Consider the following 21514-nt stretch of genomic DNA (forward strand, 5'->3'; position numbering starts at 1 on the left):
TCAAAGTGTCCTGTTTCTGCTCTCTTCAGCAGTTTATCTCAATCGTATTTTGTCATCATCTGTTTACACTGTCTCAAGATCAAACTAGCTGTTGAAGGATATCACCACCATTTTGCCCATTGCTACCCCCAGGTACATAGCAGGTAAGGAATAAATACTTGGTACATTTGAAAGATTCATTTAGATAAATTTGAAAGTCTAATTTTATTAAAAAGTCACTAAATTTTTAAGGACAAAAGTCAGAAATGGGCATGGAGGCACATACCTGTAATCTCAGCACTTGGAAGTGGAAGAAGAATGACCAGGAATCCATCCTGGACTATTTAAGACCCAGAAACAACCTAAAAAACACTTGTCTGAAATCCTGCCATAACTTATCAATGAATATTTTAAAGAGAAACATTCTTTACATGTAAAAAAAAAAGACACTTAATTTTTTTTGCATTAAAATTTTTTTATTTCATTTAAAAGATCCAATATATGAAGCCAAATTAACCCCAAATTTATAGCTACATTTAGAGATCCCCTGAACTAAATGGCACTGGTTTGAGGTCACCTATCATCACTATTTCCCCAAAGTTGTTTTTGAGCAAAAGCTGGTATTACTGTAATACATGTATTTCAGATATTACCTTTCACACAGAAGTTAAAGGCTGACAGGCTTTTCCCTTCTGGGTGAGGATAAAAACACCACAGAACCAGGTCCAGTGTTTTTTGCACACTAGGTGTATGTTAACTATAAAGTAACGTATGGTGCTATGCTTTGCTCGTGTATTTATTCCAAATACTGGGGTTGGTCAACACTTTCTGGGACAGTACTTCAGAATTTCCCTCTTCCGGTGCATACCAAAGGAAGTGAGCTGCTCAAGTCAGAGACAAACTTCCACAAAGCAAAGGAACAGCTTTTCTAGTTGGCCAGAGACAGCACAAACCACCTCCAAAATGTTTCCAGTTACGGCATCATTTAGATAAAGTGAGGCAGAATCTATGGTCTCTACATATATATGATGATAAATTAAAAGATGAGTTTGTTACTTTATAGCTACACCTTGGATGTCATTAGATGTGGAGACAGTGTGTTTAACAAGTCCTTCTGGAAATCACGTCAGCAAAGGAGTCACCAGCCTGTGAAAGAGAAGACGTGGCAGAGGGTGGAAGAGTCAGTCTTCCAGCACTCTCCTGAGGACAGAGCTGGGCCCAGGACAGGAGTTACCGGGAGGGAGGCTTCAACTCCGTTAAGGAGCCCTCCTAACAGAGCTGCTCAACAATGAATGCACTGCTTGTGAGGTAGAGTCACTGCAAGTGTTCAAGGTGGAAAGACAACCTTGGAGAAGGGACGCCTGCATTTGTTAAGAGGTTAGACTGGATGAACCTCAGGTCTCTTTCAATTCTGAGATTCTAGAAAATTCCCTCAGGGAATTCAGAAGAGAATTCCTAAAAGGAAAGAGAAAGCACACATATGGTATACTTTAAAAATCCTTTTGAGTTTTTTTTTTTTAAGGTACAATAGAAAATGTAGTCTAGAGTCTTTAAAATGTATATTTACCCTCCTACCACTATTAGTTAGGAAGGGTTCATTACAACTTCTTTATATATAAAGAAAAGATGGAGATTATAATTTTGTAAATATTTTAGAAAAAAATGTTTAAAATCTAGTAGTCAATGCCCTAGAAACTTTATAGATTTTTAAGTAATATGCACAGATACAAATACATTATTCATTAAATACAACTCACATCTGTGTTTTATTATACTCTAAAATATACAGGAATCTTGATGTACTGAAAGAGTGCAAGTAAATACAGTATTCAAGCAGTCACTATTTCTATGTACATGCTCATTAATTTTTCAAAAAACCCACAAAATTATCAAAGATCAAAATACTGTTCTGTGTTTTCACACTTTATATTCAGAAAAACCAGCTGATAATTTACAATGTCATAAAGTTCCAGTTTCACAATACAAAAAGGATAAGATGAATTGGGTATCATTTTGTTGCAATGTATGGAACTTTATCCGGCTCTATTAAGAACCCCCCTCCCATGTGAAATTATTTTTACTGGGACAGTGACAGGTACAGTACAACAGAACCACAGAGAAGTGTTATTTAAAGCCTAATGCCAGCTCAGCCCCTTCTCTATTACCTGAAAGGCAGTCTTCAATTTGGCAGGCAATCTTTCTCCGACAGCACCAAGCTGCAAACATGCTACTCTAGATCTAAGTCGAACCCAAAGCCTGAAGTATTTTAAATTCTGCCCAATATAGAAATGCCTTCCAGGTGACCTGATTCTGTTTATGATAGAAATCATCATCTATAGCAAACTTCAGTACTTCTGAAAATGAAGCCAATGGTTTGTTGAAATCTATAAAGAAAACGAACACCTGAAGCTAGGCCTGGTGGCACACCTTTAGTCCCAGCTCTCCGGAGACAGAGGCAGGTGGAGCTCTTAAGTTCAGTGCCAACCTGATCTACACAGTGAATTTCAGGACAGCCAGAGCAACACAGAGAAACCCTGTCTTAAAAAAAAAAAAAAAAGGAAAAGAAAGAAAACATCTGAAAGCCTTCCTGCTATATTAAACCATGAGAAAGCAGATGTCTTCTGTCACATAAAAACTTTAAAATTCCAGTTTTTATACAACTTAAAACCAGCTTTAGATGATCTCTCATAACAAGAATTTAAAATTTTTTATTTTGATTCTTGCTTTGCAAAGCTCAAAGATTAGTAAGTGAAATGAAAGTCCTCCAATCCAAGGTGGAGGTGTGCCACCCTGCAGAGGCTTAACCAGTCCCACTCCCCAGGACAACTGGGCTACAACAGGTGAAATAATCTGATTTTTAATTTCATCAAAAAATTTCCCCCTATGGAATTCCTTAAATAAAAATAATTCAATTTAAAACCAAACACTCAGAAGTGGGCAGCAGCCCTGACCTAGTCTATATCCACTTACACGGTACCTAGTCAGCTGCTTTTGAATTCTATAAAAACTGGAATCTTACAATTTTTACATTAAAAAACTAAAGACATCTGCTTTCTCTCATGGATTAATATAGCACTGAAGGCTTTTTAGATGTTTTCTTTACAAAAATCAACACCAAACCAAATCTTAGCTTCATTTTCAGAAGTATTGGTTTGCTTTCGATGATGTCTTATTTCACCTACTTCTATTTCCACAGAACGGCGTTCTAAGAGAAATCTGTACGTTATTTGGTCCTTTGGCAATTTGGTGTGTACATAATGCCTACTATACCAAACTTTATTGCATTTAAATTTAGCTGTAAATTTATGGGTAAAATTTAACCTAGTGTTTTTATCTCTTCCTTTACAGCAGTGTTGCCTGTATAAGCAAGTCAGGGAGCAGTGTCCCAATTTCTGGCACTGAAAAGCCAATTAAACAATCCCACAAAGTAATCGACATCAATGTGTTTTCCATTGGTCAAGTCATTATTAAGATTCTAGAAGTTCCTTTTGCAAAACTTGCCTTTCAGATTCTTCTTCCTAATGTCATCACATTTCTTCTATCCATTCACTGTGTGATCTTTCTTCAGGATGAATTTGTGTATGAGTAAGAAAAGTGCTTTTTTCCTGAAAAAGCCCAGTTTGAAGTTTCAATGTTAAAACTCCCTTCAACCTTCAGCTCAGCCTTTCAGTAGGTCTCAGAGTCAGAATCGTTGAGCTCGTCCACGTCAGTGTACAAGTACTCTTGATCCCCACCAATGTTGTTGAGACTGCAATAGGAGCTAGGCTCATTCCTCATGATGGGCAAGGCTTCAAAGCTAACTGTTTTTGAGGTGTTGGTGTAACGGTTAATGGCATTTAATGTCAGGGATGACAATGGGCTACTTGACGAGACAGGCATCATGGTGGCCAAAATGAGAGCCAGGCAGTCAGCCACATCCTTATTGGGAGCACAGGCCAAAGCTGGGGTATAGCCTAGGATTCAATTTAAAATATAAAAATTAATATCCTAAGATCCATGAAGCATGAGATAGTAAGTCTAAAGGTCTTAAACTTTACATATAGATTCTATGGCTTATAACAAATTCTTTCAGCAGATTGATTCACAACTTTCTAGCAAGCAGAAAGAGACATGATCATAAAAACGCATAGTAGAAGGAGAGTGTTCAAACTGAATAATAAAAGAAGAAAACTAGGGCCTCATGATGCACACTTTCCCCAACATCTCCCAACTCACACACCCAACTCAACTCAGAAAATACTGGGTACACTTAGAATAAGGAGAAGGAAAAAACCTCAACAAACCCACATATTAGTCAATCATCTTCGTTTAAAACAGTGAGCCAAGGCTTATTGTCATTCATATCTGTGTAAGTCAACTTTTATATGCTGAGTCTAAATGTGTATATGAACTAAGCATTAAAGAGATATTCATTAACTACATACTAAATGAATTATTAAGAGTCATCTTTTCCTAATGTGTTTGTCATTCAGCCTCCGATGAAGACTATGGTAGGTAAAGTACCTTGAGTAAGTACGAGAATCTAAGTTCAATTCCAGAATCCATGTAAGTAAACCAGGGTGTTGTAGGAATTAATTCAGCCAATGCCAATAGCCTTTTAGATACCAGCCCACTAGGGTGTGGTCTGAGGTACTATAAGCACAGATAGGAAGCATGCTTGGCCCCCTTTTTATCCCTTTCACTTGGTTGGTGGTCAGAGTTCTGTTGGCAGTGGCTTTCTATTGTGAGTGTTCTCCAATAAACATTTGTTAACCTTTACTACAGGTTCTCATGGACCTCCATTCACTGAGCTACACCATGTACTGTGGTGTATACTTATGGATTCCTGAGATCTACTGGGCAGACATATCCACACAAGAAAAATGATAAACTAAAAAGGCAAATTTTAAAAGCCCGAAATCTAAGACAAATATTTCCTTTTATCTTAGCAGAGAAGCTTCTTCAGATATAAAGTATCCCAATAACAAGAATCAATGGGCAAACAACAGAGAAGCATGTGGTACCTTACTTGGCAAAGAACTAGCCTTGTGGATGAAGTGGGAGAAAATGATGAGACAATGTGTGATGACATTTCAATTATTCCATATGAAGCTTTGTTTTTACTTGTTTTAAGCCATGTGGAGGCAAAAATGCTAATGCCACAGATGTCTTCCAATTTTAGCCTATAGCTTCATTTATTGTTGCACTATTTTTTATATTATGCTTACATTTCAGTACCCACATACATATGGATTATAAAAGACTTGTTTTTAAAACAGATTTACCACACAACAAATATTGATACAGTCACCAGTCAGAATAAGAAAGAACACAGAAAGAGAACATTACCAGTACACCACTAATACTACATGTCTTTTCTTCCTCCACATTGGTAACCATTATCCTGACCTTTTCCTTCTGTGGTAACCATTTCCTTGTTAACTTAGTTATTTTGAACTTAATTTAAATGGAAGCACATAGTATACACATTTTAAAATCAGACTTCTTTTGCTTAATTATGTATGAGACCTAATATTGTAACAGACAACTATAGTCAGCTAATTTTCACTGTTGTATAGTATTCATTAGTATGATAATACTGCAATATATACATTTACGTACTGCACATCTGGCTATTTCCACCTCTTCAATATATTTTCATTATTATTATTGTTATGATGGTGATGATGATGATGAAGGTATTATTAGTCTTCATGATTAAAATACAATTTTTTCCTTGTAAAACTGTCATTTTGCTAAAGGTCAAAGGGAAAACTAGCTATTTCCCCAAAGAAATGGAAAGAGTGACTGAAGGATGAATATATTTTAATTAAACCAGTTCCTCAAAATGCCCGAGCAAGTACTTTAGTCTCACTTATCTTTTAAGGCTCTTCTGAAAATGTGAAGGTGCCAGTTACTGTTACCCCAATGCTGGCAAGCACAGCCAAATCCTTAGATAGGACATGATGACCCAAATGAGTGGGAACATATCTCTCGTCAGTATCTGTAGGCTTCTTAAAACAGAAGTCTCTCTCTTTTCTACATGAGAAACTCTTTGATGACATTCCCTGAATATGTAAACTGTTTCTTCTTATTCAGAAATACATCTCATTATCACTAATCCCATTCTTGGGAGTGAACAAAGGCACAGAATGTACTGGCGACTTTATCTTGTCTTTATTTAGCCTTCAGAACGTAATTAACCACCAACCTGTTGTTACTAGACTGATTTACAACTAACACTACACACAATCATAAGATGAGATTGACATTTCTTTAACTTGTGAACTGAAGCCACATTACTATGAAACAAGTCAAAGGGCACCAGAAGATAACTAGGTCACTAGTGGGGACCTTCATCAACAGGGCTATGATCCTTTCCTTTTCCTTTTTGTTTGCCTGTTTGAGACAGGGTTTCTCTATGTAGTCCTGTCTGTCCTAGAACTTGCTCTGTGGACCAGGCGTGGCCTCAAACTCAGAGATTTGACTGCGTCTGCTTCATGAGTGTTAGTTAGGATTAAGGGGTGCATCACCATTGCCCCACTTCTTTTTTATTTTTAAAGACAATGTGAATTCCTTCAAACAAAGTAATACATATCGGCAGTTATCATAATGTGCATAGTGTGGCCCTCATTTTAATTTATACAAGTAGCTGTATTCCTAGAAATATATAGTTTGCTTTTGTGCTTCAGATCCATACATTTAATTGCTCACTTTCACTCAGGTTTCCCTATGTCCCCAAATAAGTGTAATATAGGGTAATTCTTGACTCAATGCCATTTAAAGTGTCATCCACACAAGCTTCCCAAGCTATAGTGGGTATAACTTCACCTACAAAATCTCACTCCTTTACCAAATTCCAAAGAGCATACACTCTAGAAAACATTTTTTCATTCTAAGTACTCATCTCAATGCTAGTGGCTATCTATGCCTCTCTTATTTCCCCATTCTAGTCTTGCTGTTCCCCTTTCAGACTAACTGCCATCTTTCTAATGCTTAGACTCCTAACAAGTTGACTTAATGCTTACACTTACCCCAGGTTCTATGTCTCAAGAGGCTTATTACTCTTTTAGCTTAGAAGGTTCTCTCCCAAACTAACACAGAAACTTGCAATAGGATAATGTGCAGATGAGGGACTTTAGAGTACTTATTACTAAATGGAATGTCCTCTCCCCTCAAAGGCTCAAGGATCTTTGTGGAAGAGGAGGTGGGAATAGTTCTAAGAGTCAGGGGAGGTCAGCTTGGTCTACAAAGGGAGTTCAGGACAGCAAGAGTGTCACACCGAAAAACCCTGTTGTGGACCCCGCCCTCCCCACCCCCTCAAGGAGCCACAGAAGATGGATGACTCCATGGAACACATCTTCCAGACACAACAGCACTGATGCATATATGAATTAAGAGGCTGTGGGAGCATGAATAAAGCCCACACATTTCAAGCCAGATAGGGTTCAAGCACTGAGAAAGGAAAGCAGATAGAGCTCCCACCTCTAACTAAGGAGCAATCTGCAATTTAAAACCACTGGCAAAGAAAAAATTAGTTTTCCTCACTGGCTTCACTGAGTATATTAGCCACACTTCAGGGCAGGCCCCATGCCCATTAGTAGTTGGCCAATAATCATTACTTTTGTATTTTTAAATATTTTTGTATGTATTCTTGTAGACATTTTGTCTCATTTGCTTTGGATTTTTTTGTCCTCTTTTGCTTATTGATTTCCATTTTTCATGTTTTTCTTTGTGTGTGTTTGTGTGTTTTCTGTTTATTTTTAAGGAGATGGGGAGAGGGAGAGGGGGAGAGAGACAGAGAGAACATAAAATGGGTGAGTAGGAAGGTAGGGAAGATCTGGAAGAATTGGGAAGAGAAAACATGATCAAAATATATGAAAAAATTATCGATTAAAAAAGTTCCCTCCCAACTTGCTATTTGGAATGTCTTTTATCTGATCTTATAAGGAATGGTCAAGATTCTTTAATGCTCCTTAGTAGACTCTGTCATACTTATTTCACACAGAAGTCTCAGACTTAACAGTTCTGACATAATTAAACATGCAACAAATATCCACCGAACTCCCAAATTCTTTTGACACTTAGAAACATCAATGAACACAGATGACAAAGATTCTCTGCTTTTAAGAAGTGTGTTTTCATTCTAATGGAGGAGATACACACATCGGCATTGAAAAACACATCATATTCAGTAAGTTAGACTATAATAAGCTTTATTGAGAATAAGAGATGAAAGGCTAACTGGGACTAAGAATGCCATAATACAATTAATTAGTGAGGTAAAGCTTCACGGAGATGAAATCTGATTTGAAATAGGTTAATGATTTGGTTAAAGAATACTTGCAGATTAGAGTGTTCCTGTCAGAAGACAGCTAAAGCAAAAACTGTAACACACACACACACACAAACTTTGGGGTAGTTTTGTAGGAGGGATAAAGCGAGGCAGAAAGGTCATAAGAGTGGACTACTTTGTAGGTCACTGTGAGAACTATGAATAAATTGCAGGAAAAATATGTTATCATGTGTTTTAAAGGTATCTGTGTGTGGAGGGTGGGATAGGAGAGAGAAAGATGGATAAATATGGGATTTACTTTAAATGTAATCAGTTGCACTTTAAATGTAATCAGTTGCACTTTAAATGTAATCAGTTGCGTTTGCTGTTGGAGTGTACAGTGGGCGTGAGAGAGGAACCAAAGACAATTCAAATTCCTGCCTCGAGCTATAAAGAGAAGATCTGTCTTCAACTGAAATCAGGTTTGGAAGGATATGTTTAGAGTGAGTAAGGAACAGGGGTTGACAGTTCTAGACATCTGTATGGTATTATGAATTCAGCAGTTAGATATAAGAATGCAGACACTGGGGAAGGTATGAGCTGGCAACATAAATGTAGGAAGTCTCAGCAAATAATGTTCAGAATCAAGGGTTAGGTAGTCACCTAGAGAGTAAATGTAGACAGAGAAAATAAGAAACAGGATTATTAGATTTCAGAACTCTACATCAGTGTAGAATCCTAAAAGCCAAGTAAAGGAAGTTTACCAAGAGAAAAGGAGTAATCATATACCAAAAGCTGACCAGCCAAGTGCAACAAAAACTGACTTAATACTGTGGAGAACCAAGAACCTTGATGAGAAGAGTTCTACAAAGTGGTGAGGACAAAGGCCTGCCTATAGAAAGTCATCCTTGCTGCAGTGGAAGACAGAAATATAGTGGAGCTGGCAGCAGTTGAGACTAGTGATTGCTACAGTGGAAGAACTGAGACCTTAATGTTGACGGGGGAGACTGGGATGCAATTGGTGGTAGAGTACTTGCAGAATATGCACAAGGCTCTGAATTTGATTGCAACAACCATAAAAAGTGATATACTGACAGAACAATTGCTAAAGTGATAGCTGACAGAGGTGAGGTAAGGGGGGAGGGGAGGAGGAGGGGGAGGGAGGAGGAAGAGTAGAAATCTAGGGACAGGGAGACCTTCAGGGAAGAAGCCTGGACAGGGGCCAGAAGTCTGGAATGGGGAGGAGTGGCACCAAGGTGGAACTTCCAACTGAGCATAGTCTCTAGTAGGAAAAAGTAACAGAATCTAATTTAAGAGTAGAACTACTGGCTTTGCCTAAGAATGTGATATTTTAGTAGGGCCTTGGTAAATACTTGTTGAAATAACAAAATCTTTGGCTACCAACTGAGTAATAGTGGTGACCAAATAGTGAACATCAAATTTGGCTTAACAGAAGATACATTAATTCAGAAGCTCACCTACAGATGACTTTCTTGTTTTTTATTCTTATTTATCTACAACAAGGAACTCAATATTTATTTCAGCACTCTTCTTTGCCCAATAAGAAAGTACTGAACTTCGTTTTACTTAAAAAATACACCATTAAGAGAAAAACTTCTACCAAGAAGTTGGTCAAGGGAAGGCACACAGAACTTACCATTTTCATCGACGGCAAGTACACTTGCTCCTTTCCCCAGAAGTTCTTGAACAACCATTGTTAGCCCGTTTCGGGCAGCAACATGCAAAGGCCTGGGGGAGAAAATTGTACATATATGTGCAGTGCATGCATAGACACACAGCTGGCTGCAAAGAGCATTTCATCAAGTTGTGAAGATCTAGAGATAAGAATCCAAGACACCCAGTTCTCAGGCAATGAAGACAGGAAGGACAGCAGCACCACCTCAAACATCAGTAGTAGTTTCCTGGCCTCATCAAACCCTTTGAACCTTCCAAGACTCCATACTTAAAAAGAGTTAACCAAATAAACTACATTATTTTTTTAAAATTTCTTATACTTTTGAAGTTTTATTATAATTACATCATTTCCCCTTCCCTTTCCTTCCTCTAAATCTTCCCATATACTCCCATTTTTGTGCTTTTTCAAATTCATTTGCTCTTTTTTTCATTTATTTTTCTCATATGCATATACAGGTATATTACTAAATATAACTTGTTCAGTCTATATAATGCTACTTGCACATACTGTATATATGTTTTCAGGTCTGACTACTGGTATTGAATTGGTGTGTTCTTCCTTGGAGAAGACCATTTCTCTGCCCTCAGCATTCCTTAGGAATCAATAGTTCTTTGTAAGGGGTTGACACCTCCTGGGTTTCCCTGATCCACTCTAGCAAGGTTATTGTTGTTGCCCTTATTCAGGTCATGTTTAGGCAGTTATGTTGACAAGACTTTATGAGTGTAGCTTCTGACCTTACCAGAAGACACAGTCTCACAAGATATTCCATGACCCTTTGGTTCTTACCTTCAGTCCCTCTTCACAATGTTCCCTAATCTTAGGTTTAAGTAGCTGTCCACTGGGATTAGGTGAACTACAGCCTTAACTTATTAAGCAATGAAGTGAACAAATATATAATAAAAGCTACAAACAGCAATACTACAAATTTTAATAATCTTTAAAAGATGTTTATTGGCCCCCATGACTAAGATTTGGGCCTTTGAGGGGTTGGAGAGATGGCTCAGCGGTTAAGAGCATTGCTTGCTCTTCCAAAGGTCCTGAGTTCAATTCCCAGCAACCACATGGTGGCTCACAACCATCTGTAATGAGGTCTGATGCCCTTTTCTGGCCTGCAGGCATATACACAGACAGAATATTGTATACATAATAAATAAATAAATATAAAAAAATAAAAGATTTGGGCCTTTGAGAGATTCGACTGAATCTACAATGTGAACTATTAAAAGCATTTTTTTCTTTTTTAAAATCAATGGAAATTGGAAGACAAAGATGGGAGACATGGACCTATTTTCTCTGCGAGTCAAATTCAAGACTTACTGCTTATTCCAAGAGACTGATTATTTCTGAAACCTCTTTAAATTTACACACACACACACACACACACACAGCGAGCGAGCGAGCGAGAGAGAGAGAGAGAGAGAGAGAGAGAGAGCGCGAGCGAGCAAGCACTTCTCACCTCATTTACTGCTAGTATGAAATGGTATCTTTTCATACACAGACTAGAACTATCTTCCTTTAGAAAATTATAAAGTAAACTAAGAAAAAAATCCATCAATGTTGTAAAAGTTTCAGTTCAAATATCAAAAATTTAAATAATAGAGCTTTTAGTTATATGATTTAAACAGTTTGTAACTGATCTATACTATTGGTCACATTTTAAAAGTGCGTTTATCCTTTTTTAGAATTATAGAGATCACTAAGTTTACCCAGATACTCAAAGTACTTACGTTTGCAAGGCTGCATTGGTTGCATTGATGAGGTTTCTATCTGTTATCTTTTCCAGTATTAACAAGGCACTAGTTTCATGACCCTAAAATGTGGCAAATAGATCTTAAAAACAGTGAACTATTAAGAATAAACACATCAACTCAACTATCTCTAACATATGTACAATATTACACACATATCACAATTTTTCTAAGATAATGTCTGAAGTGTTTATTCAAAGGTATCAGAAATGTGAATAAAAAACAGTTCAATAATAGCTAAGTGTTAAGATCGTATTTCAAAACCTAGTAAGCCAACACCTCCCACCCCACTCCAGAAACTCAGGGTTAGTAATTCTTAGGTATGTTTCTGACTTCTGTTTATTCTAGTGAGCTGGGAAAACTTAATGCTACTCAATAGTAACCATGAAAAACTATGTACAAACCTTGCTGCAAGCCAAGTGAAGGGCGGTGTTTTTACTTTTATCTTGTAAAGTTAGGTCTGCACTAGCACTGCTCACCAGCATCTCTGGGAGGAAAAAAAATGCATCAATTGTTATAAACATGATTCTTAGACTATCAATAACTTACTGTAGAGAGATTAAGACATACAGAAAAAAAAAAGCCCTCTTGCAAGTAAAACACTATAATATATAACATACACATTATATTACCATGCAATTATACGGAACTTTTATATTCTTATGCAAATCATGTCCTAGCAACAATAACCAACATTTTGGAGTGTTAATGTTCAAAGTTTTATATGCCCTGGACTTACAGGTTATCTTTAATCCTCACATCAATCTTTTAAAGTAGATGCTGTCATTTTGCTCATTTTATAAGTGAAAAAAGTGAGGTAGGAGAGGTCACTTAAGATCTAGGACTCACACTCATGCAGTCTGATTCCACAGCCTGTGTTGTATGAGGTTAAACCACCTTGATTAAAAAAAAAACTGTTCCGTCAGTAAGGGCAATAAACCAAAATGAAAATGTGGAATTTGGTGAGATAATTCATGAAGTCAGAAGGGTTGGGATCTAAGTTACACATACAACAGAATTCATAATGAGCTTAAAAAAAAAAAAAACAAAAAAACAACATGGGTTGTGATTTACTACCTAGCCCAGAGTGGCCTTACGCTTGCGATCTTCTGACAGGCTCTTTGGTAGCTGAGTTTATAGGTGCACACTAAGCCAGGTTCTAAACAACTTCTCTTTTCTTATGGAGATACTATGTAGCCAAGGCTGACCTCACACTCAGAGGCAGTCCTACTGCCTCGGCCTTCTCTAAACAGTTTCTTTACCAACTGTATTGGTTTGTCCGTTTTCTGCAGCCATCATGAGGGGTGTTTTTCCAGTAGAGTCCACGGAATTGACTTGAGCATTATGGCTGAGCAGCAGCTGTAAACACTCTACATGGTCTGTGAAGGCAGCGGCATGGAGAGGAGTTCTGGGACACAGAGAAATACACAACAAAAGCTGAATAGCACATACACCGAAAAATTATTCCTTAATTCAGGACAAAAAATTTTCAAGGGTTTACCTAGTAGGTTATAAAAGCATTGCTAAGATACAAATTGTGGGACCCTCAACACAAATAAGTTCAATGGAACTCACAAATTTCTACTTTATATATGTATATTTGACACAATCTATTTTAAACTACAACTTGCCTAAAAAAAGGATGAGCTATATAATACTATTAACACTATATTGTTAAAGAAAACTTAAAAGGACAAATAATTTACTCCAAAATTACTACATATTACAATTGCTAGATTCTTCTTTCAGCCTTTAATCTAATTTAGAGAAATATGAACAATTTTATTTGGGTTTAAAATCATTCTTTTTAAATCAGAAGAGTAACATTTATATTTTAAAATAAATTGATAAAAAAATTAAATGCCCTAATAATGCAAAGAACTTAAGACTTTATAATAATTTACAACATCTGCGAAGTCTTGTTTTCAATTAGATATGAGTTCTCTATAAACTCTCAAACAGATGGTCAAATTACAGTGCTTTCTCTTATGCAAAGAAACACCGTGTGTTACTAACTGGAATCCTACCTTCCCTTTGAATCTGTGGCATTCACAATGTTGGCTCCTAAGGTATCAATAAGCATCTCAGCAGCACCTTCATTGTCATTGATCCTGAAAAAGGTACAAGATGATAAGTCCATGGCAACAATGTTTCTTAAAACACCAAAAGGAATTTGATTCACTATGACTTTACTTACACAGCACAATGCAATGGACTAAAGGCATTCCCATCTATTTTCTGGAAAACATCCTGTTCTAAAAGTAGTTCCACACATGTCTCATGACCTAATAGGGACATAAGAACCAGATATTAAAATCCAAGAGATACTTGCAACAATCGCAAATACACAGAAGTATCTAAAAGGGTACGTTTAAAAAGATTCTGTTACATCCCACCTTCACTCTTTTTAGACCATAACCAGTGATCTCAAGAGTGCTATAATGTTTCTAGGCACATACAATTGCCTAAACACTTATTTTTTCTTTTTACAATTCAAATGGTATACTTTGTTCTGCAACTTTCCTTTTCAATTAATAAACTGTATGCATCTTCTATAATAGCATGCATAGGGCAATTTCCTAAAGCACCGTATTGTGAAAAAGGAAAATATTCTGAAAGAAATAGGCAGAAAGCTTTTTTAAAAAGCATAAAACAAAAATAAAACATAAAATAAAAACATAAAACAAAAATCCAACAAAACAATAAATCCCAACAAAAACTAGTTTTTCTTAGCCTAGGAGTTGGGTCCCAGGAAGCAAATTTAGGTTGTCAGGCTTGGTGGCAAGCACCTTTACTTGCTAAGTCATTTTGCAGGTCCCTTAAAAAGTTGCTCTTGTAAAGATTTTTAAACTTCTCAAGTCCCATTAACAATGCAGGTATCATCAATAGCTGTAACCCACAAAGCCTGAGACCAAGGGCTAGAGATCCACTGAGTTATAGAGTACTTTATCTGCTATCTCCAGGGATTAGCACTGGGTAGAACCAAACTACAATCTAAATACAGTCTCATTATTTCTCTTAGTATTTCAGAAAGTTCTTTCTCTTTCCTTTCTTCCTTCCTTCCGTCCTTCCTTAACCCCCTCCCCCTCCTTTTTTTTTTTTTTTTTGAGACAGGGTTTCTCTGTGTAGCACTGGCTGTCCTGGAAGGCACTCTGTAGACCAGGCTGGCCTTGAACTCACAGAGATCCGCCTGTGTCAAGTGTTGGAATTAAAGGCATGTGCCACCACTGCCTGGTTCAGAAAGTTATTTCTGAGGGTGCTTAAGAACATCAAGTTGATTAGTTGTTGAAAGGGACAATAAATTGAAATTCTGGACTTTAAGCTTAGTAAGTTTATAGTCAATAATTTTCTAAAACCTGGTCATCATTTCATTGAGAGAAAAGCTTGTTTTGATTAGAGTACTTCCATTTTTCTGTACAAAAGTTACTAATCAGTTAAACCATTTAATGTATTCCACTTATGTAATGTCAAATTATAAAGGAGGCATTTGGCTAAAAATATGGCATTAATTTTAGACTGCATAGTCTGTTACAGTGTGAACTAACATTACATTTCTTCTAGCTCAATTCAGAATCACTACAATTTTGCTTTTCTTAAAAAAAAAAAATCAGACCCATTTGATTTTTTATTTTTTTGTTTCATTTTTAATGGCAACCAGGCATGCTGTTGGTGTAAAATTCTGTTTCTATGAGAGTAAACCTCCAAAAGACAAGTAAATGCTCTACCTTGGGAAATACACTTCCTGTATAACATGGAATGTCACTGATCACTTTAAAAAAAAAAATCACCCAATAAAAAAATTCTGCCTTCAACAGGCAGTGGTGGCACACACCTTTAATCCCAGCACTTGAGAAGCATAGGTAGGCGGATCTCTTTTTGTGGCCAGCCTGGCCTACAAAGTTTCAGGACAGCCAGGGCTACACAGAGAAACCCTCTCTCGAAACCCACCACCCCAAAAAAATTTTGCTTAAAAAGTTTATCTTGCTGATTTTTACATAAAATTCACATTTGTGGATACTTTCTCAGGTTATTAGACTCATAAAATGTTAATTCATAGTATAAAAACAAATCAAACTTCAATGACAATATACAGCAATTCTTTTGATTCAGGTACAATCTTTAGCTACTCTACTATACCCATTAAACATCAATCCAAGAGAGCTGAAAGGAAAAGAACATAAAGGCTTATCTCAAACACTTGAAAATTAATGACCTATCTTTAGCATAATAAAGGACAGGAGTAAGACACAACTAGAGAGTAGATTATTCCTAGTCTTTCCACTAATCTTACATTTTAAGCCCGGCTTATAAATATGCTACTGTCATCAATACCACAATGTATTTTGAGTTGCCTGTTTTTACTTATTAGTACCTAGTAGGCAGGCACTCAGTGCAGGTTTTTATCGGATACTTAACCATTGTAGCAAGCCCAGTGAAGTGCTGTATACCCATGATTGTCTAGTACGGCTAGATTTGCATCTATGGATGCTGCTGACTGCAAAAGGGCTCCAAGAACTCCAATGTGTCCACAGGCAGCTGACAAGTGTATAGGTGTCCGACCTCTGCTGTCCCGTAGTAAGCACTTAGCACCATGTTGAAGTAATGCATCTACACATTCTTCATGGCCTGTAACTGCCTGCAAAACAATTTGGGTGTATTAAATACATTATGTGGGCACCATGGACCAAATTTAGTTAATTTAATTTTGGCTTACCCCTCTATGCAATGCTGTCCTTCCCCACTTATCTTTGGCATCTACGTTTGCTCCTTTGTTCAGTAGTGAATATACACAGTCTGTGTGTCCATTGAGAACAGACAGCATTAGAGGTGTCCTGAACAGTAACAGAATTAGGTTTAGTGTTATCACTTACAAAACTCTGAAACAGCAATGATGTGATGGCTTATTTTCTATTTATGCACTATCGTGACATAACTTTTTATGTGTTTAAAAGGAACTATATACTTGCCTTTCTCCAGTATACAAACTATTACAAATTTACTAAAATAGGGGCCAGAGTATTAGAACATCTAGTATTTTGACAACAATCAAAGGCAAGGTATAGTGTACTCATGCCTGTACCCAGCATTAAAAAGGGTGAGGTGGTAAGGTAGTAAGATTGTAAAATGGAGGAGTGCCGGGGCTATATAATAAGACATAAAAAAAAGTTAATCTAAAAATTATTCAAACTTACTGTCCATTTCCATCCTGAATATCTACTGCATTCTGTGGTTCTGCATTTCCTATTAATAACCGTAAGCATTCCGAATGGCCATTTGTTGCTGTAAATCAAAAATTTTAAATAATTTTAATATACATCATTAAGCAAAAATATATTAGAGATAGCACATCTTTTAGAATATAATTTGGGGACAGAATTCAATAAGCAGAACAACAACTATGTGTATAAAGAAGGTTTTATACTGTATTTGCTATTAAGGGACTTGTCTACACACAGCAAATGGAATGCATATACTGCCCCCACCCCTACATCCTCCCTCATGTTAACAGAATCCTCATTTTATTTAGCTTGCCACTAGAGGAATTAAAGGCATGTGTTACACTGTCCAGCTGACTCCATCTTATTCACACCACTTGACAGTTTCTACAGACATCTTTATCTGAGAGTTTAAATGCTTGTTATTTGTCTCTAAACCTTGCCTGAATAACAAATACTTCTTAAAAGCTGCTCTGGGATTAACAGTTAGTGTGTTCTCTATTTCTATAGTCTTCTAAAATGTATCTTTCCCCCAAAACAAGTACAAATCAAGTCATATATTTGAATGGGTTCTTAATGTTCCATAAACAAAGTGAATTGAATCTGGTCACATAAGATTGGAACTAAGAAAAACACTTGGCTACTATTTTTCAGTTGTACCAGTACTGGTTATTGAAAATAAGTACTGTGCCTTGTAGTAATTATATAAAGAATTGGGAAATTAGTGTCTTCTATTGATATACTGTTGGTACTAAGTCATTTCTATAATTGTTCTCTTTCCCTTGCCAGTCTTTTTCCTACACACCCACAACTTGGTTACACCCTGCATTTTTTAGTACACTGGCAAAGTTATGAAACTACAACTTGGGGCAGTTCTTGCAGAAGTTAAAATTTGGTGAATTTTTTCTGAGGGTTTAATGCAGTAACCAGTAAAATAGTAAAAGAGACTATTAGGGCTAGAGATGGCTCAGTAGCTAAGAGAGCTTCTGCTCCTGCAAAGGACCCAGGTTTGATTCCTAACACTGACATGATGGCTCACAATCATCCACAACTCCAATTCTGGGAGATGTAACACCTTCTTCTGGCTTTCTTGAGCACCAGGCACACATGTGGCACACACATATATATGCAGGCAAAACACTCATACACATGGAATTCAAATAAGTCTTAAAAAGAAAAAGACTTAAACTCTGGTGATAATCTAAGTATTTTATTTCATAAATCCAATCCTAACGGTATATGATTTTATGAAAGTGTTGCTTTTCCTTCAGAATACAATAATTTGACTACTTAACATAAAAAGTAAACACAACTACAGTATCAGTATGAAAAAGTATATTAGGATTATAAACATTATCAAGTATAATATTTGGCATACCTGCTGCATGGATAGGTGTTCTCTTCAAAACATAATCTTTTACGAGGATTGAAGCTCCCTGGTTAATGAGCACATCCACACATTCAACATGGCCCTTAAATGCTGCAAGATCTAAGGGTGTTCTACCACTACCATTTCTTACATCAAGATCTAACAAAGATTGTACCAACACTTCCAAGGCTTGGTGATGACCATGATAGGCCTAGAAATAAAAAATATATAAATGAAAAAATACGTATTTAGACCAACTCCCCAATTAGGTTTCTATTTCTCTCTTTCTCTATTCTGGGAATATAAACTAAGTACTTGTGCATGCCAGGTAAGTAAGTAAGTTTTACCACTGAGTTACATGCCCAATACACTAATGTTCTGGAAAATGTAAGCAAATTCATTTTTTAAAAAGATTTATTTATTATGTATATAGTGCTCTGCCTCCATGTATGCCTGCACACCAGAGGAGGGTACTAGATCTCATTATAGATGGTTTTGAGCCACTATGTGGTTGCTGGGAATTGAACTCGGGACCTCTGGAAGAGCAGCCAGTGCTTAATGGCTGAGCCATCTCTCCAGCTTGCAAATTCATTTTTACACTGTTACAACTGAGATAATACAAACTTTTATATTGAGAAGTCAGGAAGTTTAAATCATAGATTTCTTTTCCATAAGAATCACCAGCACTCTCCCATATAAAAAACATATATATTCTGTAAATAATAAAGCCTCAAATGGCAGGAGGTAACACAATGCCTGAATCACAGCAGGCATGGAAGCTCTGGCTGTGAAGTTGGTGACAAGAAAGTGTTCCAGACAGTTCACCTTGAACACTGACACTGCACTGGACACTCTACAGGAAATAAAGCAATAAACTTCAAAGGACAATAAAGCAGTTATTTCTTGGGCAAAATGTCCAAAAATTGGGCCAATGAAATGGCTTAGTGTGTAACAGCACTTGTTCTGCAAGCCTGGTGACTTAAGTTCAAATTCCAGAATTCATGTAATAGTAGGATACAATCAAAGTCATTTAGGAGATAGTCTGAAAATAGGGTACAGAGGGTTCAGGGTGTTCACTCTAAAAGGAAAGAAAAAGTCAGAAAGTACAAGCAAAGAGAAAATTTGGTTTTGCTGGAAGTTTATCTACAAGCTTAACTATCTCAAAGATAAGACGAGTGTAGACAATAGAATTAATTTTAGGGCACACCCAATTTTATATGGCAATATTAGGTGGAAGAACTCATGCGACTCTAAGAATGAACTTTGAAGAATTTCACTGGATACACAGAAGATAGTATTTAAAAAAAATAAAGAGGAGAGAAAATGAAGACTAGGAGTCATGATGCTTTTTTATAGGGCTCTTCTCCTTATCACTTCCTTCTACAAGACTGAAGGAAAAGCCTGTGTCTAGCACTAACATTAGGAAGAAATAACATTTTCCTTAAACTTCACTCCACTGTCTCACTATAAGGTTATCTGAAAACCTGAGTTTAATAATAATAATAATTTAAAAAACTACTTTAACTAATTTCTGGGAAAGTCTCTTAGGATTAGATATAAAATGTTAAAATTGTAATATAATCACATTTCATTGAATTTAATCATTAAATTGCAAAACTGTCTATTTCAGCTTAAAAACCTAACACACCAGCACTTACACATTCAAGAGATGAAGCAACACTAAGTGTCCACTGATAAGCTGATTGAATATAAACTGCAATATGAACATAAGTAAGCTCAAAAGTAAAGGAACTGCACAGGGATGAACTTTGGGGAATATATATTAAATGAAATAAGACACGCCAAAAAGAATTCAAACGAGAGATACAGTATTTATTAAGATAAAAAGCTACAGAACATGTACAAAGAAATATTACTGAACTTTTAGTGGTCCTGTTAAATGAAGCACTATTCTTAAGACCAGAGGTCACATAAACAGCTAGTGATGTGTCCTGGTCTCTTGATGATCAAAGTCCTCTACAGAAATGGGCTTCAGAATAAATTCTTTCAGTATAGAAAAGCTAAGACGGGTTTTACTTAATATTTCCTAACCTCTTTGTCGTGGTGACTGACACCCAGAGGAATCTGAAAATGGATGGGAAATGATAGCGCATACACCCAATCCTGTAGCAGTGAACAAGTGAGATTGCACTGACCTTACAGTTAGCCAGCATCCATGGCCAAGAGCAAGCCAACAGTTGCTGAAATTTACAGAAATTGTGTGGTTTATATAATCTGCTCAACAAATTACAGTCCTACTATGGTAGCAATTTACGTCAAAGTCAGATTCTCTCACTGAAAAGCAGGGCTTGAGGAAACCAAGGACTAAGACTTAAGAGGAAAGTAAGAAGCAGATAACCAAGAATGCAGTAAAGAAGTTTCTGGATTAAAAAAGTTCTTTAAGTCTTAATTCCATAATGACTACACCAATCAACACAAGTATATACCAGAGATCCATAGTGAAGCAACCATTAAAGTTAGCTATGAAGGCAGTACTTACAGCCAAATGTAAAGGACTTATTGTCGCTCTATTATCTGAATCACTCAACATATCTGTTCCCGAGGTTTCCATTAACTGCAAAAAGGAGAGGCCATTTAAATATGATAGAAATGATACTTTTAAATATATCAGTAGTAGTTATCCCTCCTATCCCTCACTCCATTTTAGAGTATGTCAATAACTCAGCAAATTCACAAAACAGCATAATCACAAAAGCATAGTAAGAATCACAGACTCTGAGCTTTATCAACCAGGTGTTTGGAGAAACATTCTTCCATCAAATAAATACCTTCCTTTCTTGAATATACATTCTTGTCATTGTCTTTGGTATCAGGGGTATGATGTGAAAATATGTCCAACTTTAGTTTTAATGAGAATAAAGAAATACACTATTTTAAATGTTTTTTTGGGGGGCAGAATCAATTAATACTTACAACATCCAAAGGAGTTTCACTTGCAATCTGAAATAAAAGAAATGACATTTTATGAAGTTACTCATATATATTAAGATGTTTAACATTTTTATTGATAGAGGGCTGTTAGTTTCTGTTTTAAACCCATGATTTCTTTGCCTTCAAAGAGAAGTCTTTTACATAGACAACAAATCTACATACAAAGCCTATAATTTAATTCTAAAGATGCATAGTAACCTATGAAATTATGGGTTATTTTTACAGTAGCATAATAATGGCTACATGAAATATGTTCACCTTCTTAGATGCCTTCCTTGAGTATTATTTCCTACTGAAGGG

General features: G+C 36.4%; 1 protein-coding gene across 2 annotated transcripts in view; it reads right to left on the reverse strand.

Annotated features, from left to right (window-relative positions):
• Window positions 1–442: 442 nt before the first annotated feature.
• The window catches only part of Ankrd28 (ankyrin repeat domain 28), a 142748-nt gene continuing 121676 nt past the window's right edge, over window positions 443–21514 (reverse strand). For both annotated transcript variants that reach the window (XM_057769368.1, XM_057769367.1), the window contains exons 16-28: window positions 21197–21223; window positions 20763–20837; window positions 18272–18473; window positions 16870–16957; window positions 16392–16509; window positions 16094–16313; window positions 13875–13962; window positions 13705–13788; window positions 12940–13085; window positions 12082–12164; window positions 11657–11739; window positions 9891–9982; window positions 443–3932 (exon numbers count right to left, since the gene is read on the reverse strand). In XM_057769368.1, coding sequence (XP_057625351.1) covers window positions 3646–3932; window positions 9891–9982; window positions 11657–11739; window positions 12082–12164; window positions 12940–13085; window positions 13705–13788; window positions 13875–13962; window positions 16094–16313; window positions 16392–16509; window positions 16870–16957; window positions 18272–18473; window positions 20763–20837; window positions 21197–21223 — 1593 coding nt within the window. In that variant the 3' untranslated portion in view covers window positions 443–3645. The remainder of the gene's footprint in view (window positions 3933–9890; window positions 9983–11656; window positions 11740–12081; window positions 12165–12939; window positions 13086–13704; window positions 13789–13874; window positions 13963–16093; window positions 16314–16391; window positions 16510–16869; window positions 16958–18271; window positions 18474–20762; window positions 20838–21196; window positions 21224–21514) is intronic.

This window comes from Chionomys nivalis, chromosome 5, assembly GCF_950005125.1.
Source record: "Chionomys nivalis chromosome 5, mChiNiv1.1, whole genome shotgun sequence".
NCBI lineage: Eukaryota > Metazoa > Chordata > Mammalia > Rodentia > Cricetidae > Chionomys > Chionomys nivalis.